The sequence below is a fragment of the Phocoena sinus genome, chromosome 2 (genome assembly GCF_008692025.1).
Source record: "Phocoena sinus isolate mPhoSin1 chromosome 2, mPhoSin1.pri, whole genome shotgun sequence".
NCBI lineage: Eukaryota > Metazoa > Chordata > Mammalia > Artiodactyla > Phocoenidae > Phocoena > Phocoena sinus.
This window is the reverse complement of record NC_045764.1, coordinates 14,425,657-14,439,764: the sequence shown is the minus strand read 5'-3', so window position 1 is coordinate 14,439,764 and position 14,108 is coordinate 14,425,657. Positions and strand designations below refer to the sequence as shown.

The following is a 14,108-nucleotide window of genomic DNA, read 5'->3' as shown; positions in this document are numbered from 1 at the left end:
CATTTTCACATCCGCTTTTACTCCTGTAGGCAGGAAAGGATGCACAAATCTTAAAAGCAAAAGTAAGCTCTTTTGTCTTCTTGTAATATTTTTTATTATATAATGATTCTTACACTATTTTGTTTTCTTACAACATTCAGAATGCACCTTTATTCTACATCCTAAGCTCTGCCTTGCAGAAACCTTTACAAAAAAGCAGTTTGGGAATGGCTCATGTTACCTCTTTTAATCTAGTGTGTATTGGGGGATGGTCTCCCTCAGGGACACATGCCGCGTTTACCTACGAGTGGGAGCTTGTGAAAACCCTGGTGGGAACACTTTTGGAAAATATGTCAAGATGGTTCACAGGGAACATTTTCTGTTGCAGTTCCATTGCTAATAATAACTTTGATACTCAGTTTACCTTATAAATTCAAGCAAAATCTCATTCATTCTAATTAGCAGGCAAGGTCTCCCTAAAACAAGAAAAACTTTGATTTTTGAAAATTATTTTATCTTGAAATCAGGGCCAACATCACCAATGGAATAAATTTAGACGTCCTTTACTACTTTCCACAGTAGCTGGCACCAAGCCAAGATTCTTCCTACCTGGTCCTCCCCTAAACACACAATGCCACTCCTCTGCTGTGGCATTTTTCACAGTATTCTTATCTGTGTTTTTGTCTCTTCTAGGTTTTAGTGCCTGAAAGGTATTCACTTAGTGATGATAGTAGATTCTCTGAACTGACTTCCCCTAGAATGGCACTCCCGATTCAGCCAGATTCACCAACACCTTCGACCTACTGAGGAAAACATGCTGCCTGATGCCACAGTGCCGTAAACACTCTCAGCCCGTAGCTGTTCCCATCTAATCAACTGATTCTGCTATGTAACACGGGCTTGCATCATTTCCTGTCAGTTATTCACAGTTCCCAACCTCAGGCACCATGAGTATCTTACTAGCTATGTATTAGCTAAAAGGCAAAAGTTGAGCACGGAGAGCCCACCATACCGTCTTTGTACCCACCCCTGGGGTTCCCAGCACAATTACACTAAGCCCAGAGGCAACATGGAAGGAAGTGTTACTTGGAAATTAACCTGACACATTCTCATCTGTCAGATAACCTGGCAGCATTTACTCTTTCCAAGTAAATGCCTAATTTCTGAAAAACAATTATCAATCTACACTGTAATGATTCCTTCCTTCCTCGATTCAGTAAACATTGAGCCTGCACTGGGTTCCTACTCTGAGTTAGGATGAGTTCCTACCTGAGGTTGGGAATGCTGATATGACCCTGACACACTCCGTCAGGCTTGGAGCCAGTAATCTCTTCCAAAAGCAAACCTGATCAAGTCACATACATGCTTAAACTCACTTCTTATTGGGCTTAGCATGAAGACCAGGATCCCAGACATGGTTACAAGGTTCAGTGGGACCTGGCATTCCCAGCTCTCCAATCTCCCCTTTAATTTCTGTCCTCTGGCCATCCTCGTGTTCTAAAGTTCCTTGAACATGCAGCATGTGCCCCTCTCTGGCCTTCCGTATGCTGTCCCCTCTGCGTCAGATTAATTTCCAAGTAACACCCCCCTCCGTGTTGTGTCTGCTCCTAGTGTAACTGTGCTGAGAACTACAGGGGGTTCAAAGGCAGTCTGATGGGCTCTCCGTGCTCAAGGATGATATGACCTATTTTTGCCATTTAGCTAATACGTAACTAAGACACTCACGATGTCTGAGGTTGAAGAGTATGAATAATTGAAAGAAAACTTGATGGAAGCCAGCACTGCTCAGCTGGATTAATTGATCAGATTTAAATACTTCGGTACAAACAGAACCCTGCATTTTTTCACCTGACGTTTTACGAGACACACTTTTAGTAATACTAACCTATTATTAAAGGTGAGTTTTCCCTGGAAATATAAGGTTAGCCTATTTTCTAAGTTTTGGACATATTTGAATTATCTGTGTATGTCTGCTCTCCCATTAGACAGTGAGCAAGAAATAGATTTTTATTCATTTTTGTATCCCCAGTGCCTGACACACTAGTGCTTTGAATGGATTTGGCACTTAATATATGTTTATTAAAGAAACATATAAATTAAAGAGAAAATGAAAAGCAGTCAACTCTCTATTAGGACTCAGAATGAGTCATACCCTGAGGGAGGTGTTGGAACTATATATACTTCTCTAATTTCCCAAGTCTGTTCCCCCAACACACACCCTCCAGTCATTGATAAATTGGTTTGAACAACATCCTATTAGGAAGAAAAAAATGCAAAAGGAAATGAAAAACAATAGATATAAAAATAACATATTACATCTGTATCATACTTTATAGTTCCTGCCAGACTTTTACTCATTCCTTCAAGAATTATTTATCTAACGCGTACTCTACATCACTTATTATGCTGAAGAGTTCTATACTGAAGAGATTTGGGAATCGGGCGGTAACTGTCTTCAAACATTTGCAAAAACAGAAAAATAGCATTTGTTCTAGTACAAAAGGTAAAGCTAGTATTGATAGGTAGGAGTTGTAGCCAACGAGATTTCTGCTGGTTATAAGGAAAATCTTCCATCAGCTGAGCTGTCCACCAGTGGAACAGCTTTCCAGTTCTGTTTTCCCCTTCTGCTTTCCTGCTTCAAATCACTGCTTCCTACCTCCTCCCAACGTTCACCTGAAATTTTTCCACACATCTTGCATCTGCCCAAATGTAACTTCTTTCTGAAAGCCCTCTCTGACCCTCTAAACTATAATATGTACTGCTGATATATTTTTTGAAGCACCCCCAATTACCTGGTCACTCATCACACATTGCTGCAATTACCTGCAAAACTGTCTCTGGTGTTGGTCTTCCCCATTAGACTCTGAGCTTGGTGAAGGCATGGGCTATATTCTGTTCACCCTTGAAAATCTAACCCCAAGCATAGTGTCTGGCATGTAGTATCTGGTTCAGTAACTGTTTTGTTTGAATGAATAAGTGGATGGATTACACTGAGAAGGGATTCTTTCATTGAAAAGCAGGACCAGGTAACTTTCATGGTGTCTCCAAATTTTGCAATAGCCTTGTAATAGATCTTTATGAGAACTTTATTCTTAAAGATTTCTACCACCGTTATGCATTGGGTTACACACCCTAAAATTTGAATTTTAAAATGCTGTCTAACCTTTCCAGGTTATTTCTGTAGCATGAGATTAATTATTTAAAGTGTATCTGTCATTCATGTACTTCTAATGAGTTTAATAATAAGCGAAGTGCTGTGAAATTTATCTTATTTTAACCTTCAGAACTCTGTGTGATCTGACTTAAAAGATACCTAAAGAACAAAAATGCAAGAATTTCCCTCATTAATTAACCAGAAAGTAAAATAACTGAATTACATAAAAAACATATTTACCAGACACTGATACCAACTGTTTCTTATCTTGCTGTAAGGTTTGCACATAAATGAACTAAGAAAATAGCCAAATAGTTTGGTTCACTCACTAACTTCACATACACACCGAACATTCTATCCTACTTTCAACCCACAGTTCACACATCTGAGTGTCGACCTGCTCACGCACACTCGCTTCTGCGAAGGGATCAAGGTAATGCTTTCCTTTCATTATAATGGGTGACTCAACCATGGAACAAAGTATCTCCCTTCCAGTTTTAAGACCATTTGAGACAAGAGGAAATAGGTGTTGGGTGATTTTGCTATGGTTTTAAGGCACAATGTTACCCCTTATACCTAAATCAATCACTGGAAACAAATGAAAAGTTATACCTATGACTGATTTTATTCACATTATGAATATCATATCCAAAAGTTAATGACTACCAACTTTTTAAAAAATATAGGTTAGGTATATGGGATGAAACTCCTAGAAGTTTTATAAAGAGTTTTAACAGACTTAGCAGAACTTTCAGAGGTACACACTACAGAAAAACACTAGAACTGTTCAACCGCAATGATAGAACTTAACCTAGTTCCTCATAACCGCCTCTGAACAGGGCTGTGTTTCAACAGTCATAGCCTGACTTCCGATCTCGGTAGTTCAAGCTTTCAGCACAAGGAGTGCTGGGCTTGGTGACATCACCTGTGGCTCGGTTTCACACAGTGCCAGAAAAGCAGGCAAAAAGCAGACCCTGAACGGAAGCTTTTCATCATAGTCACAGAAACACATGCCAGGAAAGAAGTGGATAAGTGCACTTGATTATCAGGGAAAGTGAAAAGTAAACACCACCACAATGCCGCACATCCACGGGCATCAATGCCTCCAATTTTGGATGAAACTGAACTAAAAGCTGTTGAGGAAGAGAGTAAGAACGGATTTTTATGTGGAATTCATCATAAAATCCATGTGTTTAAGTCTGAATTTTACCCAAAATATACTCTGCCCTTATTTTCATAATAAAATAATACCTTACTGACTTTGAACCAAATGTGAATGATCTAGAGAAATTTGTTTAATCAGTCTCTATGTCGTTCTTGAAAGCCTAATCTGTGCCATGAACGCCATTAAACCCTGTCCCCACAGAGCCTGCTGAGTGGTACTGAATAGATGTTTAAAACACACACATGTACATTTACATGACTAATATACATTGTGTTAAGGACTGTAAAGAAAAACAGAAGGGGAACAGAGCGATATGATTTAAATCAGCAAGTCAAAGACGTGACATTTAAGCCAAAGTTGGGTGGAAGGAGGTTGGAAGGGAGAGTGCTTGCCCAGAAGGGAGAATGGGAGATTCTCCAAACCAGTTAATACCCCTTTACAAGTTAAGGACAATACTTACTATTATATTTTAACATCAATCTGATTAGTAATTTTAGGTTTAAAACCCTCTCTTACCAATACATCAAATGCAATTTTAGAGGAAACCCTAATTACTATAAATACAAAATTTTCTTTGATATTATAAAACTAAAGGAATTCCATTCATCACATAGACAAATTCCAATTCATAAATTAAGATGATCTATGAATATGAAAACAAAATAACCAACTCTTAGAAGAACTTTTTTAAGATGATGACTTCGATAATTACTGCCCTAATATCTGAGATACTTATAAATACACCCATCTCTTTATCTTAGCACATGAGATTTCACTTTCACTTTTCACTGATTTTCTTTTAATTACTTGACCATAATTTTATGTGCCTCCTAGACTTTACAACTATGGAGCAAAGCTATTGTACAAGTTAACATAGGAAGAGTTTTGTTTCCATAGCTTTTTCCGGGTTCAATCCCACAGAGCTCAATTTCCAGGTAAAATGGGAGAATTGTGCCCTCTCGCTTTCTCTTTCTGTCTATTCAGCAGGGGTGTCTTATCTCTCCACACCACGGGCACTGCCCCGTCATCGCCTTCCCTCTCACAATCCGGGTGCTCTCTTATTCTTTCTGTTCTGCATCTTGCATCCTGCCCCTAGCTTCCCAGCTTACTGCATTCCTAAATTATTTCCCTTCTACGTATCTACTTGCCTTCGTGGGCTCCTATATTCACAATCTCATTAGCTTAGGAGCAAGAGAATACATGATCTCCAAAGTCGTCAATAAAAATAAGAAACTACACTTTCTGCCTTTATTTCTAGTCAATGCACCTGAAAATACAAATGAACATACCAAGTTCATTCCAGAAGTCCTATATATTCATCTGCCCAGTTTTTCCCTTTTCTAATGGGTTTGTACACTGTGAGATCAGCAAACATGTCATAAAAAAACAAAGATGACAGATACAATATAACCTGCAGATTACAATCTGCTTAGGCATCTGATAATTCAGTTATTAAATGACTTGAGATTTTTTTTTTTTTAAGTCTGCCTAAGAACCCAGGTAGGATCAAATGGTAGGATTTTTGGTGACTGCGTTTGAAATGTGAAACTAAAAACTCAAATACTAAAACTTTCTTCTAAGGACTCTCAAATAAGATTGTGAAGGAATGATTTGAGACCAGAATCTAAGGCCAGTCAACTACTCCTGCTTCATTTTGTGCATGAATTCATGTAAAAAATGCAGAGTAGAAAGCTATTCCGAACAGCCACAGTCAAGTTATTCCTGGGAAATGATGCAGTGTTTCTACGGGCCAGGCAGTGTTTTAAGCTGCTCCCGGTAATTCATTTAATCCTCAGGACAACCCTAAGAAGCAGTATTGCTGCCATGCCGTCTTGCGGGCCAGGAAACTGCAGATGGAGAAATTAAGCCATCTGTCCAAAGTCACTCAGTGAGCCAGCGGCAGGACCAGGAACTCAGGGTCCAGGTCCACAGCCCATTTTCTTAATTACTCAGCCAAACTGTACTGCTTTTCTAGAACCTGCCGCTTCTCCTACACAACCGATAGGAACTCTTTGCCCCCAGAAAAGGCTGAAATTGTAAGAAGTCAGAAAATCTAAAGCGATACCGGAAGAGCTGACAGGTCTGTGCCAATATTCCCTGCTCTTCAATGAGTGTTATTTGGGCTGAGAAGAGCTTGGAGTCACGGCCCTTCTCAGGCCCTCCAAAGCTAAGAACATAGTAGGTCTTCTCATTTTTTCAGATAGTATTTTATGTTCTTCAGTTAGCTTTTACAGCTTTCCTCTTTTACATCTCTCCACTTTGAAGTATAATCGAATTAAGACTTTTGCAACTTGAGGAATGGACATTTTCAAAGTTGAAAACACTACACATGCATAAAAATTACTGTTTGTCATCACTGACTTTGCAAATGTTACCTTTTTCCATTACAAGAGTTGTTAATTTTTATATAGTCAAGCATGTCTAACTATTATTTTATAGCTTCTGGTTCTCCAGTTTTAAGAACTCTGTTATCCCTATGTGGTATATATAGTCTCTTGGATTTTCTTTTAAGGTTTAAAATATTTTTTTGGTTTACATTCACATCTTTAATCCATCTGGAATTCATTTTGTAGATGGTTTAAGACTCAGGTCCAATTTTATTTTTACCCAGATGGATGGCCAGTTATGTCAGCACCGTTTATTAACTAATACAACTTTTTCCCACTGACTTGAACCAACACTTTTATCATATATTAAATTCTTATACACATTGGAACCTATTTCAGGATTCCCTAGTCCATCCTACTGATTATTTTATCTCTTACTATATCAATCCCATATTGATTTAATTTCAGTGGTTTTATACTATGTTATGGTAACTCACAACTTAAGTTCTCCTTCACTGGTCTTCACTTTCATACTTTTAAAGGCTATTCTCAGGCATTTCCTTTCCATTCAAACTCTAAGATCATTTACCCATACTTCAAAAAAACTGTTGGATTCTAATTGAAATTGCATGACATTTATATATTAATTTTGGGAAAACTGAAATTTTTATCTATTGAGACGTTCAGCCAAAGATATGGCATGTCTTTACACTTTTTCAGATCCTTTTTATGATTTCAATGTTCTCTTCATTTACATTACCTCTTTTTTACTTTGTGATTAAAACATTTAAAAATTGAGAAAATTACTATTTTTCTTACTAAGTTAAAAGTTCTGTGTATGCGTGTAGAGATAGAAATTTAATTATTCTTCTAATCTAATTGATATGACTATTGCTAAATTCTAAAAATCCTAGGAAATGTGACAACATGGCTGAACTCATAGAAAAAGGTTAGAATTTGAGCCAGGAGAAAAGAAAACTTAGTTTTATGCTTAAAATTGGACTTATTTTATCCCTTACTGAAATTTACAATTATTGTAATCCTATCTGACGTGGTTACAGAAACATTATCTTTACGTATTCTTGCAATTAAAGACATTACCTAAAGTAAAGTATCTTCCAGTGCTGCTAGAAACAAAATCTCTGAATAAAATCATTGTGGAATCATCACTAGACTCTTACTTGACTAGAAAGTTTAGAAGCTTCCACCGCATGTTCAAAATCTGGTCTTCCAATTACAGCAGGCTCTTTATTCATTACTCCTTGCCCTTTCTTGTATTCAGCCTAAAATGAATAAATAAGAGAATGTTGACTATTTCTACTTTCCAATGAAAAATTACATTGATAATAGCCAAAATAAAATTGACCCTCAGTCCATAAAAAATGATCCTTACAACTCACCAAATACTAAAATGCTGACTGCTAAGAAGAAACTGATTTTATAAAAACAACTTTTTTGTAGTAAAATAATTACTAAGTTTGAGTCCATGAATCCAGTCATCACCATCATTGTGCTTATTTTATCCAGGAGAAATTTCTAGATAATTGAGACCCTGCATTCTGCATACAGATGTCTTCCGGCTCTGTTTAGTCTTAGGAACTGATCTAACCCTGTTTGGTAAACATGCAGTTGAATTTAGTAAACAAGTATTGATTTTTTAAGGTGAGTATAGCCTATGTTACTCAAATATTTGGTTCAAGTTAAGTAATCATTTTTAATCAGGATGTAAGGTATGTTTAAGTAAAATGGTATTAACCAAGAAGGATGTCTTAGGGAAGATAAAAACAGCCATGATGGGCTTCCCTGATGGCGCAGTGGCTGAGAGTCCGCCTGCCGATGCGGGGGACGCGGGTTCGTGCCCCGGTCCGGGAAGATCCCACATGCCGCAGAGCAGCTGAGCCCATGAGCCATGGCCACTGAGCCTGCGCGTCCGGAGCCTGTGCTCCGCAGCGGGAGAGGCCACGACAGTGAGAGGCCCAAGTACAGCAAAAAAAAAAAAAAAAAGAAAAAGAAAAAAACAGCCATGATGTATAGGAAATGTGCATTGGTAAATGCGGACCAAAGAGAACCTGCACAATTAACAGCAACAAGATGGAAACAAGGCCAAGTGAAGTTCTTTGGGACAAGGTGAGAGATAATATGGGACCAGACGAATGACAAACTTGATTCTCAGGCTCAGACGTTTGAATGTTATCTTATGCCTGAATAGTACTCATTTTTTTAAAAGCATGACAACAGAGCCATGGTCAAGTCAAGTCTGATCAGTTTCTGCACATATCCAAATAATCTACATAGTGAAATGGATAATTCAGATGAAAAAATTGAGATGTCATTAATTCAGATTGATTAATTTCACTAACTAAATTAACCATCCAACAACCAAAGCCACTTTGTCTCCTGCAAAAATGAGAAATCAATTCTGCTCAAGATAAGAAAGAGAGATTACATTGCTTATGATCTTGGAGATCTGTGTCGCCATCTTGATGTCTGGTCTGTCAAGCTCCGCATTATACATGTGGGTGTCCTGCACATCTTTTCTATAAAAAATCTGATCAAAGAGACAGTTTTGATTGAAAAAGAGAAAACAGAAATGAGTAGTTTCATATAGCTGCTAGCCTCAATGTCCATAACATAATTTATCCTTGCCGTAATCTTCTAAGAAAGCCACTGACCCTAAGTTTTTTTTTTTTAATTTTTATGTGCAACATTTATTTGGATAACTATATTCTCTTTTTACTATGCCAATGCCTCACTAACATTTTTGCATATGAACTGAATTTATACAACATAAAAAATATAATCCCAAGACCTTGGCACAGAATCAATCTTATAAGATTTTACATATACCATCCTTATAAGCATGTCATTCTGTGTAAGTGTATATGTGCATATTTACATACAGAATATCCTCACCAAGGGCGTTAACTTGTCTACCACACAGTCTTGACCCCCAGGGGATACAGGATAAGCTCCAGCACACGAATATGGAAAATCATTTCCTGGGGTGAGGGTATGTGGAACTCTGGAACTCTCCAGCTCTTTCACCCTCCCAACCACACCTTTATCTTCCTTTTCTGATTGGACTCTTCAAATGCCCCTTATCTGGGAGGCCTAGTGATGGGTACTGCTAGTTTTATTCTAGTAAATATCACTGCAATGACTTGATCCTCCAACAATAAAAGGATCCACACTAAGGAATATTCATCCTCTGAATACACATTAGATACAATCAAACCAAAGTGTGGAAAATAGAGATTTAAAGAGAAAAATATATATAAGTTTTGCCAAACATACTTTAGATGACAGTGGTCGTTTACATTAACTTGACTAACAAATGAGAGGAGAGACCAGAAGCCAACTCATATAATCCCTGATGGGCAAACATCTCACTGTCTATCTGCTTCTCTATTTCCTGAGATCGGTCATGAGCTGAAGAAATATTTATCTATTTGCCAGATGGAGTTCTATGTGGCAAATTCACCAGTGGATGGCTAGTCAACTTGTCCATTACATTAGATTCTATTAAATGTATAATGCAAAGCGTGTAGTAACAGTCACTTTTAAAACCCATCTTCACTTTTTCAAGATGTAAAAGGTAGAACACAGAAATGTACAACTGAACATCTATACAAAATGCACAATTAATTGCATTTGTACAAAACGAGTATTTCTAACACTGCCTGCAAGCTTTCTGCAATAGCATCATCTGGGGTACTTATTAAAATTTTTAGATTCCTGAGATCCATCCTCAAACCTCTGTAACAGAATTTTGGTAAATGGGGCCCAAGAATCTGGATTTTAATGAATTCCCCAGTTGACCACTATGAATCAGTGCTCTGGATAATATCAGTGTATCTTGTTATTTTCCTTTCAACCTTGCAGCGTTAAAAAAAATTGGTACATTTTTATTTCTTTCAAAAATAATATCAGTTGTAAGAAACGATAATGCATTAAAACTTTCACAGGATCCCTAATGCATTGTATGATTTTATTTCAATGAAGCATATGTATATATACTTCTGTTTAAGAGCTTGCACTGGGACTTCCATGGTGGTCCAGTGGCTAAGGCTCCGTGCTCCCAATGCAGAGGGCCCGGGTTCAATCCCTGGTTAGGGAACCTAGACCCCGCATGCCACAACTAAGACCTGACGCAGCCAAATAAATTAATTAATTTTTTTTTTTAAAAAAGAGCTTGCATTGGCCTCACCACCCACTACTTTTTAAACTATGTTTATGATCATGAACCTGTCTGACAAGTGAACACAGCTTAAATATAATTAGCGTAATTTTGGCAAGAACATCTGTTTCCTTCACTACTTGCATTTTCACAGGCTTTACGTTAAGCAATTTTAAGTAGGTTTTGTGCACACCGGTAGCAAAAGAAACAAAAATAATCTGAAAACTGAGTTATTTTGTTGGGTGAGTTTAAAATCTTCAGGGATTTAAAATAAGCCAATTTTGGCTGGTTTCAAAAAGCAACACACTCATCTACAAATGATGGCCAATCAACCTCAGCCTGCACCAAGTTAAACACAAACTGTGTAAACAAAAACGGACTCTCAGGTGAAAACAAACCAAAATTATTACCCACCTACAAGACTAACTGTTTCTAAGTTACTACATTCAGATGAAAGCCGTAGGGGGGGATGTCTTTTTGTTTAGAAAAGAATGAGGGTAAAAATGTAAACCCTTACTTTTTGAAAAGAGCTGCAACCTTTCAGAAATCTATGCTTTACATGGGTTACCTAATTATATGCTGTTCAGCCTAATGGCTGCGTGAAGAGAGGTGAACAGCACAAAGGCGGCGGGAGCGGGACAATGAATAGGGCCCCATCATCCATGTAAATTGCAAATTAGAGGCCAGCATATGTGACTCAAAACAAATATTAAGATTGACATGAGCTGCACATTCAAACAAGCGGACACACCACAGAGCCACGCAGGAGAAAAGCCCAGGAGCCTGTCTCTACCGATCTCCCAGAATATCGAGGCTTGAGGTCATCCCACAGGAACGGGGGCTTACGCCGAGGGACATGGAGAGCGGCAAGCTCCTGATTTTCGCTAGCTGCAAGGATACCTGAACATCGGAAACAAGGTTACCCGAGCAGATTAGGCATCTTCCTCCACCTAACCTGTTACTTAGGGCCAAGGGAAGCTCATCTGACATTTCTCCAATGTCTGCAACATGTGTTTGCTCCCTTCCTCAGGCCGTCACAACTGAGGAAGAATAAAAATGTTACAGTGGAAGAGAGGTTTGTCAGAGGAAGGGCAAACACACATACACTCTTTTTTTTTCTGAATAATCCAAACCCTAAATGCTCGCTGTGTTGAGACAACGACAACAGATGGGACCCCATTCTCCAGGCAGTCTTCTCAAGACGAGATGGTGTTCTATAAAAAACTGTTTTGAATAAGAAGAAAGACAGAGATTCCTGAAAATCTCTGAAAATTCCTGAAAATCAACCCAGGAAAGGTGCAGGCCTGAGGGTCAATGACTGATTTTGCCTCGTTTTATTTAATGTTTTCTTCCCTATCGTGTCCTCAGAGTAAGAGAATGAAAAAGAAGGCCGAGGGAGGAGAAGTGAAAGGGGGAGGGAAGAAAGAGGAGAAATAATAGTAATAACAGTAATAATAATTGTCATTTTAGGCCATTTATTATGTACCAGCTACCATATTAAGGACTTAACATTCACTGTCTCACTCACACATTTCTTAAATGTATGACTATAACGATTTATATCCATTAAACCAAGTTCCCTTTATGACTCTTCTATTTCAAACTTTTTCTTAATTTTAAACTAGTTATTCTCACTAATGAACATTAGAATAATCCTAGTAAGTTCCACATAGGAAACAAATGGAATTTTAATGGGCATTGCACTAAACCCACCAAAATGATATCTCAACAAGATTTCAGTCTGTTCACAGGAGAAGGTATATTTCTACATTTACTTAAATCTTTTATTTTAGCTTTCAGTGAAGTTTCATCCTTATCTACTATAGGTCCTATACAGGAAAATACAATCATTATCATTTTTATACATTTATTTTGCACTCAAGATAAACTGCTTTATCTTTTTAGTAGTATATAATATTTTCACAAAGACTAGTTATGGTTTCTTCCTCAGGAGCACCTAGAATTATTACTGTACATGCTTGATCTCTTCCTTCCGCCTTTTTTTACCCCACTGAATTTATTTCCTTGCCCTTTTCCACATATCTGGATCATTTTCCTAAATTATTCCTTTGTAGTGGACATGTGTTAATTTTTAAAAAATCTGCCTAGCAGCATTATTTATTTGGAAACTGCCTCTCCCTCACTCCACGTGATCTAGCAGGGCCATCAAAAGCAGCCTTCCTGCCTAGTGACAGGAGTGGCCATGTGACAGGTTGTCCAATCAGATACCCCAACCCTTGGGAAACCATGATTAAATCGAGGGCAGACACATAACCAAGCAAGGCCAGAGTCATTGATGGATCTGAGGCTGGGGGAAAAAAGAACTGCTGTCCTTTCCTCTGGGATCAGTTGCTGTGAGGATGATTTAATTTTGGAAACACCAGCCTTGAGACCAGCTAGACAGAGTTTGTCTGCAAGTGAAGTCATACAGAAGCAAGCAGAGCCAATAGATGGGAAGAGAAGGAGAGTCCTCGTGACACTGTGGAGCCTTTGGAGCCAGTTATGCCTGAAGGTAGCTTGAATTTCCCAGTTACCCAAACCAATAAATTCTCATTTTTCACTTGAGCCAACATGAGATGGATTTCTGTTACCGAACCTAGAAACTCCAAATGCAGCCTCCATTTCATATGTTTTTCTGCAGTGTCAAATCTGTTCTTTTTTGCCTCCAATAAAGATTTTAATTTTATCACCTGAAACTAACACAATATTGCAAATCAACTATAGTTAAACTTTTTTTTAAAGATTTTAATTCTATCGTGGGAGGGAGGGAGACGCAAGAGGGAAGAGATATGGGAACATATGTATATGTATAACTGATTCACTTTGTTATTAAGCAGAAACTAACACACCATTGTAAAGCAATTATACTCCAATAAAGACGTTAAAAAAAAAAGATTTTAATTCTATCAAAATCTGTCATTGAATTTCCTCCTTATCTCACCATGTTCACTTTCTCCCTCAGGTTGTATTTTCACCTCATTTCATTGTCTTTTAATCTCAGCTTATTCTCCCCTTATAATCTTTCTACTCCTGTTTCATAAGGCCACATCTTTTGCATGTATCCTACAGTCACGCCGAGTGTCCCACGTGCCAGGCACTGTTCTAAACACTTTAAACACATTAATTTCTTAAATCCTTACCCCTCCCTTGCTGTGCTCGATTGTCTGTACTCAACTGGGCTCTATCAACACTCCCTCCCAAGGCTAGAACTAGTTACCCAGAATCCCCTTCCTTGTATCGTTCTCTGTTGGACTTGGCCAATAAGAGGAACTTTCAATTAGATATTGAAAATGGAAGTGAAATGGC

General features: G+C 38.0%; 1 protein-coding gene across 2 annotated transcripts in view; it reads right to left on the bottom strand.

The window, feature by feature from the left end:
- Nucleotides 1-14,108, bottom strand: part of NEBL (nebulette) — a 340,919-nt gene that overhangs the window by 68,198 nt on the left and 258,613 nt on the right. Inside the window, exons 6-8 of one of the 2 annotated variants that reach the window (XM_032623435.1) lie at nt 9,072-9,173; nt 7,807-7,908; nt 3,011-3,052 (exon numbers count right to left, since the gene is read on the bottom strand). The exons of the other annotated variant lie outside the window; for it this stretch is intronic. Coding sequence (XP_032479326.1) covers nt 3,011-3,052; nt 7,807-7,908; nt 9,072-9,173 — 246 coding nt within the window. The remainder of the gene's footprint in view (nt 1-3,010; nt 3,053-7,806; nt 7,909-9,071; nt 9,174-14,108) is intronic. 2 annotated transcript variants of the gene reach the window in all.